General features: G+C 38.6%; 1 protein-coding gene across 1 annotated transcript; it reads left to right on the top strand.

Annotated features, from left to right (window-relative positions):
- The first annotated feature begins 6,336 nt into the window (after window positions 1-6,336).
- LOC131400313 (vigilin-like) lies at window positions 6,337-10,113 on the top strand. Its single transcript, XM_058535088.1, has one exon. It carries the CDS (start codon window positions 6,337-6,339, stop codon window positions 10,111-10,113), a length of 3,777 nt encoding a protein of 1,258 aa, XP_058391071.1.
- Window positions 10,114-10,548: the final 435 nt, after the last annotated feature.

The raw sequence follows: 10,548 nt of genomic DNA, 5'->3' as shown, positions 1-10,548 counted from the left end.
TTCTTTTTTCTTTTGTCTGTTCAGCTTGGGTAATTTCTTCTAATCTTTCGTCCAGCTCACAGATCCATTCTTCTGTATCCTCTACTCTGCTTTTGAATCCCTCTAGTGACTTTTTCATTTCCAATATTGTATTCTTCATTTCTGACTGGTTCTTTTTTATATCTTCCTTTTCTTTGTTGACATTCTCACTGAGTTCATCTATTCTTCTCCCCAGATCAGTGAGCATCCTTAACCCTCTTTGTTTGTACTCTCTGTTGGGTAGGTTGCTCGTTTCTGTTTCACTTAGTTCCTTTTCTGGGGTTTTGTCCTGTTCCCTTACTTGGAATGTATTCCTTTGCCTTCTTATTTTTCCTCTTTCCCTGCGCTTGTGTCTGTGTATTAGGTAGGTCATCTATGTCTCCTGCTCTTGGATAGGTGACCTTGTATAAGTGATGCCTTGCGAGGCTTCCAGTGTGCTTCCCTCAGTTCTCAATGTTCCAGGAGTGACCCTTGTGAGGGTTACATGTGTCCTTCTGTTGTGGCATGTTTGCTCTCCCCGTAGGCACCCATGGAGGCTGAGTTATGCTCCTGGCCAGCTGTTGTAATGCTCAGCTGCTTGTAGTTGTTGTGGGCCCTTCAGTCTCTTTGTCACTTGTGGGAAACCCCAGCACAGTTGGCTTCAAGTTCTAATACCACATTTGTGTTGCATTATTTCTTTTAAGTGAGTAGGCCCCCAGTGTGGCAGGTTGTTAGGCTCAGATGCTTACAATTGCTGTCTCCAGCCTTTAGGTCTCTTGTCAGCTCTCTGAGGATTGCAGCTGGGTGGGGCTGGCCTCAGGCACAGGAGCACCCAATTGTTTCAGGCTTTGGGACATGGTTCAAAACCCCTATGTGGGTCTTTGTGAAGCACAAGTCTTCTGCAGCTGACAAGACCTGCCTCCCACAGGTCCACACACACAGTCAACACAGTCCTGCCTCATGTGTGCGCCCTAACCTCCTGAAGTGGAACCAGTCTCTCCACGGTGGGAGCCCCACACATTCCACCACCGCCCGACACTCTCCACCCGCTCCTTGTGCATGCCCTGCCCTATTGAAGTGGACTGAGTTGCCAGGCTGCAGAGAATCCAGTCACCAATCTATGCAGGCCCACAAGTTGCGTGAGGGTTTGTTGTTGGGTGGGGCCTGTCCCTATGCTGGGCTGCTCGCCCTGGCTGAGCTGGATTAAATTGGTACTCTAGTGAGTGTGTCAGACCCTGGGCTAGTAGGCCCAAGGGAGAACTCCAATTGTGTCTGTGTCAGCATGCCCACACCAGAGTACAACAAGGGTTGCTGCTAATGTCCCAGTCCCTGGAAAGGTCTCACCTCTCACCCCAATGCCCTCAGAGCCTATCAGGTAAGTCTCTTTTCACCAAAGAACTGTGCACCTTTCTTTCTGGTGATTTTACGTTGCTGTCTGAAATGGGTGAGTTTGCGCATGAGCCCTTTAAGAGCCAGTTTTAATTTCTTTGTGAACCAGCTTTTTTGGGGGTACTCCCCAGTGTTTTAGTAGCAGGCAAAGTCACATCTTATGCCACTTGTCTTGATTGTGCTGGGTCCACAAAATACCCACAGCAGGTGTGCTCCCCGGCTCAGAGCCCTGCTCCTCCAAGGAGAGCTGCGTACCTTTGGGCTGCTCCTGGGCACCCGGAAGCACTGCAGCTTGTGAAGATGGCGTTTTTTCTCTCCAGAAGGGAGTTTCCTAGTCTTTCACCTCAATTAGCATTGTCCTTTGTTGCAGGAGTTCCTCTTATCCAGTTTTCAGTTCTCTCTCAGGGGTAATTTTTCCAGGAGTAGTTGTAAATTGGGTGTGCCCCTGGGAAGAGGTGAGTTCAGAGTCTGCTTATGCCATCATCTTGACTTCTCTCCTCCCTTGGTTGGGTTTTATGTTAGATTATAAAGTCCATCAAAATTCTAAGTTGACCTGGCAGTCCTTGGATGCATAATGGTTCAAAGCCTACTCAGACCAGTCTGGTAATTTACCCCTTGCAGTTATATTTTTTTATTTGTGGATTTTTGTAGGATTCTTTCTTTTTCTTTTGACTTTTGAAACTTCTACTGGACTGTGTTTTGATATTTACCTATTGATGATGATGGTGATGATGATGATAATGATGATGATGTTGCATGACGATCTTTTATCTAGCAACATTTGTGCATGTCAACATTTTTATCTTTCCTCATAGTTCACCTTTTATGTTTTCGATTTCACCATCAGTATTTTATAACATAGTTTCTCTTTCTTTTTAGATTTTTAATTTTTAATTACTAGTCCAGTTGAATACATCTTAAATATAACTTGGTTGGGTTTAATATTTTATGTCACATAGTTGCTCAAAATTTTGCACAAATTGCCCTGACAGTCTTTAGGTGCATAGTGCTTTAGAGATAACTTACATCTGTCTGATAATTCACCCTTTACAGGTAAAAGAATCACACACACTCACACACATACACATGTGGGGGTGTTTGTAGGTATGCACAGCAATATATTTATAATGAAATTTAAAATTCAATAGACAAGCCATTGTCTTTTGATTGTAAAATCACTTAAAACAACACTGCATATTTATTCAACACTTTTTGATTAAATCATTGAGCCATTTTTTTAATTCCTCAAATGGCTAGGTTTAAAATAATGCAAGACTTTCTGAGAGTATTTTATAAGTATGTGTGTTTGTGTGTGCATCTTTTATTTTTAGTGCCAAAGCCCATCATTAAAAAATAAAATACTCTTACATTTTTACATCTCAACAAGTTTACATTCAAAGCAGAATATTAAAAAAAAAAAAAAAGAGTGCTGAATGTGGGAGTAAATAAACCCTTTATTAAATAATTTAAATTCTACCTAGAAATTCTATAGATGATATACATTCATCATCTCTGCTTGAGCATTCATATTGAACTGTAATTTTTTAAATTTTTATGAAGGCATCTGTGAATTCTTAGTAACAGTTGATATGTTTACTTTGAGAGCAGATCAAAGAAAATCCTTTTGAAGTTTTCTGACAATAGTATTGTGTGGAGGACTCTGAGTATCTGAATTTGTAATGTACTGAACTTTATTTAGAAGAGAGGCCTTTCCTATGCTCTTAAAATCCCATATAAATAAAATACATTCCAATATCCTTTCAGTTCCTGGCTTTTGTTTAATAGAGAACACGGCATTTTAAGTACAGATCACTGAAAGTTTCAGATAATGAAAGACTAAAATTTTTGCCCTCTTCTCCTTCTCTTCTCTTTCTGCAATTCTGATTATTCTAATACATGTTCTCTTGAATGAATTGCATGAATCACATAGGCTTTCTTTGCTCTTTTTTTGTTGTTGTTCTGCTCTGACTGAGTTGTTTCAAAATTTCTGTTCTGCAGCTCATTTATTTTGTCTTCCATTTGCTCTACTCTGCTGTTGATGATCTCTATTACATTTTTTACTTAATTCATTGAATTTTTCAGCTCCAGAATTTCTGTCTTTTTATGATTTCTAACAGTTTGGGAAATATTTTGTTCATGTATTTTTTTTTCTCATTTCAATGAGTTGTCTTTCTGAGTTTTCTTGTAGCTCATTGAGTTTCCTCAAAACAGCTATTTTGAATATTTTATCACCTAAATTGCAAAAATCTGTGCCATTGAGCTCAGTTACTGGAGAATTATTGTTATTTTTAGCGATGATACATTTCCTTTATTTTTTATGATCCTTGTAGTTTTGCATTGCTACTTTCATATTTGAAGTAGCAGAAACCTTAAATCTTTAGTGGTTGCCTTCAGATGGGGTATACTATTTGTTGATGCTGTTATATATGGAGTTTTTTGTGCCTTTGTATGGGTACATCTGCTCCACTCTTCTTGCTCCTTCTTGTGGCAGAATTCTTAATATTTTCTGTCTTCATTGGTTCTTATCACTCAGCAGGCTGACTACTGGAAACTTCTCTTGTTTTCCAGAAGGTAGTGCTATAGCTCAAGTTTGTGACTTCTCCCTTGTCCACAATCCTGGTCTGTGTCTCTTATAGCACTCTGATTACTGGACTTGCTTTTGCAACTGCATTTGGGAGCATGTACAAGGAGCTGGCCGCAGAGTTGGGGCAGGTGTGGGTTTAGCATTCAAAGCATTGAGGGTGCCTGAAGACTTGTTGGGGATCTCTTCGGGTGAGGTACTCCTAGAAGCTCCTGAGTGGATTTCCTGTTGAAGTTTTGAGCACAGTCAGCAAGAACCATGTCCTTTTAATGCCATTTGATATTATCTGCCTCTCTGGGTCTCCTCTTTTCCCCAAATTATGGAGATCTCCACTTAGTATTCTGGGTCCTGCTGGAGAGAAATTGGTTTCTCTAGCAGCATCCCACTCTTCTGGAGTAGCCAGGCACTCACTCACTGCTGTTTTTGTCCTGCAGGAGAGGTCACCACCACCAGATATTTCAACCCTGTGCAGTGTTGCTTTGCTGGGGGGCTGGGGAGTGCAGCACTGGGAAAGTTCCTCTTACCATCTCCACTGTGACTAAACACATTTTTTTTTGGCTCCAATGGCATGCTGGAATCTCCACCTTGGGAAGCCTGGACTTCTGCAAATTCTTTTTCATTCATGGGTATTTACCCAGGTCATCACTCTCCAAGTGTTTTCCTCACTGTGGCAAGAAGGGTTGGGGCAGATTTCCTGGCTCTGCTACTTCCACAGCCCATACTAGGTCTGTCTACCTCTTACTAGATTCACAGGGGGCAAGACTCACCCTGGGTCCTTTGGTGTATGGTACTGGATCCCACAACTCTCACAAAGGTGCTTTTGTTCATGAGTGGATGTCCAATTTATTGTTAAAAAAGGGGGATAAAAAAGAAAGAATGTCTTATGCCATCATGATGCTGACATCACCTAGTATTTAGATGCTCTGTGGAGAACAGGCCATAAGGGGCGAAGAGTAGGAGTGGTAGAGTATTTTAATGCTTGTTTTTGTACTGACATGCTGGCTTAGACTAAGAATGTAGATTGGAAATGATGAGAAAAGGTCAGACTTAGATTAACAAGAATACTATTACTTCGCATGTGTAATGTGAGAGAAAATAAGTCAAATATGACACCGAATACTTAGCCTGAGCAATACGAGGAAAGTCAGGTACCATTTACTGAGCTTCAGAATATTTCAAAAGGAGAAAGTCTGAGAACAAAATCAAGAGTTCACTTGATGTATTAAGTTTGAAAGGACTGTTAGACATTCAATTGGTGATATTGAGAAGCCTTGTGCATATACACATTGCAGCTCAGGGCTGGGGTATTAGATTTGACAATATTCAGTCTACCAAAGACATTCAATGTTATGAATCTAAATTACATCACATATAGAAAAATATAGACAAAGAAAAGAGTCCAAAAGAGCACCCTATAGCACTTCAATATGTAGAATCCCACTGGAGGTTTTGGAGCCAGGAAGGAGATTGAGTCAGAACAGTTATTAAGGTAAAATAACTGAAACATTATTCAGCAATAAAAAGGAATATATTACTGATATAAGCTATAACATTGGTGAAACTCAAAAACATTATGGTAAGGCAAAGAGTCAAGGTGCAAGAGACCCCATGTACTGTATAATAATATTTTTACAAAATGTCCAGAAAAGGCAAGTCTACAGAAAAAAATAGATAAATTAGTAAATAAATAAAATAAAAATGAATAAATTAGTGTTTGCCTGGGTGTGGGTATGCTAGCAGAGTTGCATGCAAATGAGTATGGGGGATCTCTTTGGGGTTATGGAAATGTTCTAAAAGTGGGTTGTTTTGAGAGTTGCATCGCATGGTAAATTAACTAAAAATCATTAAATTGTACGCATAACGTGTGTGAATTTTATAGTATATAAATTATTCTTCAATAAAGCTGTTAAAAATCAGGAACCCTGGAAAATGTGGTAGCATTGAAGATTAGAGAACTATATTTTTCCAAAAGTAATTTGTAGCCTGTAGTGCTAAGGATCAAAAAATGATGACGTTCAATTAGGCAAAATGGGGCTGGTTGATGACTCTAATAAGAACAATCAAAGGATATTTTTCTCTTTTTTAGAAAAATTGTGGCTGTTTCTTCACAGTCCCTATAATTTAAGACTTATCTTGGTGCTCTCATAAGAGTAGAATAGATGAACCTTGGACATTTTTGTCAAATTGTGTAAATATTAGGATTTCATTTTTTATTGACATGAATTTAGAGATTAGTTTGGAAAGAAATTACATCTTTAAATGTCTATTTTTCCCTCACAGTAACATGAGAAAAGGCAGCTACAAGAAGAATTTTCTGGTTTCTGACCATTTTGCAATATATCTAAATTGTATGTAGTTGAAAATCAACAATGAGTTCCAAAGAAAATTTAACTGAGCACCAAAGTAGGTATATTCAAAAAGACAATTATGTTACTGCTTTAAATTCAGAAGAGGATACTGGCACTCCAACCTACAAAGATAAATTCAATCAACTCCTAGAGAAAACAAATTGGTTGGAAAATGCTCAGGAACCTGCTGAATTCTCAAGCAATAATAGTCAACCTCTCATGGCCTCAGTCATCACTCAAGTCCTTTATCTGCCTCTAGAGGAGGAACAGTATGTGAATCAGTTTGATGAAGGTAGACAAGGAAAATTCTACCTAGATATCATGCAAAAGACTGGTGCCAACCTAGAATTAACTTTTGTCAAAGACCAAGGCCTCTGCATTAAAGTCTCTGGTAAGCCAGAAACTGTCATGAAAGCTCAAAAGGAGATTTTTGCATGGTTTCAGGATCAAGTTTTAACCACAGTGCCCACTCCCAAAGAACATCATTGCTTTGTTAAAGGCAAGACAGGAGGAAAAATACAAGACTTGGAACAAAAAGATGCAACCAACATCCAGCTTTTACGCCCAGATAACCAGAGCAACTGGATTAATATTGTTGACACCAAAGAGGTTATGAAGAAGGCTCTACATAATGTCTTACTTATATCTGCTGAACAAGACAAGTGTGCTGCAGAGAAGTCACATGTAAAAAAGGCTTTTTATCCTTTCACTCCTGGACCATGCAATAAAACTTTTGACAAAATTATACAGGAAACAGAGGCACCCATCCATATTCCACCACCTAGTGTCAATCAGACACAAATAGGCTTTACTGAAAACAAGCAACAACTTGATCAGGCTCAGGCTTATGTAAAAGATATTTTTGAGAACACCAAAAAGAAAACCACACCCATAGATGTGGAGATGAAATTTCAGCACAAGTGTACGATAGGTGCCAAGAAAAATTCTGTTAGGGAGATCTTGGAAAGAACTGGAATTTCAATAGAGATCTCACCCTTAGAAAGCACGTCAGATTCTGTGACACACCACGGTGAGTCTGAAAGCTTAAGAAAGGCATTTACTAAAGACAGTTGGAAGACCAAGGTTTATACTGTTTCCTCTATCTCTGTACCTTCTTGGCTTCACAGATTTATTATTGGTAAGAAAGGCTGTAATATATCCAAAATCACTCAGAACATGCCAAAAATTCGCATAGAATTTACTGAAGAAGACAAAATTACAATAAAAGGACCAACAGAAGATGTGAATTATGCTCAAGAACAAATTGAGGTCATAGTCAAAGATCTAATTAACAGGATGGACTATGCAGAAATCAATGTTGACTATAAGTTTCACAAGCACCTGATAGGAAAGAATGGTGCTATCATAAACCAAATTGAAGACAGGAATAAAGTTTCTGTGCTAATCTCACCTAAAAATGAAAAGAATAACTTGATCAGAATTGAGGGGGAATCTCAGGGTGTCCAACAAGCCAAGAGAGAACTTCTTGAACTTGCTGGTCATTTAGAAAATGAACACAGCAGGGACTTAATCATTGAGCAAAGATTTCACCATGTAATCATTGGGCGGAAAGGTGAACGGATCCAGGACATCTGTAAGAAATTCCCAGAGGTTAAGATTAATTTTCCTGACCGAGCACAAAAAAGTGACATTGTCCAACTTAGAGGGCCAAAACATGAAATAGAAAAATGCACACAGTATTTGGAGAATGTGGTGACAGACATTGCAGAAAGTAGCTATTCTGTAACTATTCCCATCTTTAAGAAGCCTCACAGAAATGTGATTGAAAGAGGAGGTGCAAACATAAAAAAAATCTGTGCAGCAAGAAACACTAAAATTAATCCTCCATCAGCAAGTGGCAACTCAGAAAATATTGTCATCAGTGGAAAACCAGCAAATTGTGAAGTAGCTTGTAACTGGATTCTTTCGACTCAGAAACATATAACCAATATTGCAGAGGTGGAAATTTATATTCCTTCCAATCTACACAAATCTCTCATTGATTCTAAAGACTGTTTGATTGGTTCAATCATGGAAGAATGTGGAAGGATCCACATCCACTTTCCAAAAACCAACTCAGACCTTCAAAGAGTAATTATTAGGGGCCCTACTCAAAGTGTTGAAAAGGCCAAGAAAAAGCTGCTACAACTAGCAGAAGAAAAACAAACCAAGAGTTATGTTGTGATTCTCCATGTAAAGCCACAGTATCACAAATTTCTCCTGAGTAAAAATGGTGGCAATGTTCCCAAAGTCTGTAATGAGACTGGAGCATGCATCATCTTCCCTAACCCTGAGGACAAGGATCAAGAATTGTTAACTATCACAGGGACAGAGAAGGCTGTCAAAGATGCACAAAAGGAACTAGAGGCTCTAATTACAAATCTAGATAATGTGGTAGAGGACAACATACTGATAAATCCCATTTACCACCATCATTTTCTCATGAAAGGAGGCCAGGTTTTACGTGAGATGACTGAGGAGTATGGTGGTGTTATTATTAACTTTTCACATTCAGGAAAACAGAGCAATAAAGTCACAATCAAAGGAACAAAATTATGTGTGGAAGCAGCCAAGAAACACATTCAAGAGATTATTGAGAACTTGGATACTCAAGTCACAACAGAATGTGTTATTCCCCAGAAGTTCCATCATTTTATCATGGGACCAATGTGTTCTCGAATCCAACAAATTACTAGAGATTATAATGTCCAAATCAAATTCCCAGACAAAAAGGAGAACTCAGTTACTAATATAGATCCAGTTGTTCAGAAAAATGAGGAAGAAATTAGGGAAAAGAGCACTACAGAAGCTGCTGATATTTCCCCCCAAAAATGTGACACCATATTTATCTCAGGCCGAAAGGAAAAGTGTAAAGCAGCCATGAAAGCCCTTGAGGCTTTAATTCCTGTGACTGTTGAAGTAGATGTGCCCTTTGACCTACATCATTATATCATTGGTCAGAAAGGAAGTGAGATACAAAAGATAATGGATGAGTTTGAAGTTAATATACAGATGTCAGCACCTGGATTAGAGTCTGATACGATTTTCATCACCGGCATTGCTGCAAATGTGGAACAAGCCAAGGCTAGATTACGAGAACAAGTGAAGGCTTTACAAAATGAAGTAGAAGATCAGGTATTAAGAAATTTTAAACTCAAGTTCACAGTAGACCCCAAACACTACCCTAAGATCATTGGTCGAAAAGGGTTAGTTATTACTCAGATTTGCTTAAAGCATGAAGTTGCTATTGATTTTCCAAGTAAAGGGAGCAATAAGATACAAGACCAAATCACCATTACTGGATATGAAAATAACACCATAGCTGCCCAAGATACAATAATGAAAATGGTGCATAAATTTGAAGAAACAATTACTAAGCAAATCCCACTAAACCACCGTGTTCATGGCCACATTATTGGATTCCATGGAAAAACCATTCATAAAATCATGAATCAGTTCCAAGTAGACATCAATTTCCCTTCGAGAAGAGCCCCAAATCCAAATATTGTCACTGTGATTGGACTCCCTAATAACGTCACAAAAGCAATTGATCATATCCTCAGTCTTGAGAAACATTATCTAGCTGTTATCAAAAAGCATGAGTCTCAGCAGGAGCAAAGAAAGAAGATCTCTCTGTGCAAGTTATCCTATGCTCCATGCAAGAGTTTTGCAGTAAAAGATGTTCCCTGTACCGAAAACACCATAGAAAAGATCCCAGACATAAACAATTTTGAAGATTTTCCCAGCTTGGGGCATCAAGTGGATCCTAAGGGTCACTCTTGGAGAGGCAAACAATGATCACAAAAAAAAAAAAAAAACCTCAAATTGTTCCAGCAAGCATAAAAATGCCATCAAAAATTCTTTCTAAACTGACCCTGCTTCTGGATCATATACACATTTCTTACGCTTTTGCCTCCAATACATTCTTCTTTGAATTCTCCAAAATATGTTATAATAAAAGTAAAGGACTCAATTCTGTGTGTGCAGTAATTACCAATGTACTGTCCAATTTCCACTCAGAACTGTTTCTGACATTTCTTTTAAGGGACACACTTTCCATTGTTTTAAACATAGTTCATTAAAATATTAAACAAATACCACATGCATCCTAAATTTCATGGTCTTCTTAGTATGGCATTATTCACTTAACTTTCGTTATGAGAAGCCAACAATATGGCAAGGAGATTACATCTGTGTCATCATCCCAAGGAATAAATTTTGACTTCGCAAAAA

This window comes from Diceros bicornis, chromosome X (assembly GCF_020826845.1).
Source record: "Diceros bicornis minor isolate mBicDic1 chromosome X, mDicBic1.mat.cur, whole genome shotgun sequence".
NCBI lineage: Eukaryota > Metazoa > Chordata > Mammalia > Perissodactyla > Rhinocerotidae > Diceros > Diceros bicornis.
Note: the sequence above shows the minus strand (reverse complement) of the source record. Positions and strands in the feature narration are given on the sequence as shown.

What these genes read in the sequence shown, in the direction of transcription:
- LOC131400313 (XM_058535088.1), top strand. Translation starts at nt 6,337, where the DNA reads ATGAGTTCCAAAGAAAATTTAACTGAGCACCAAAGTAGGTATATTCAA.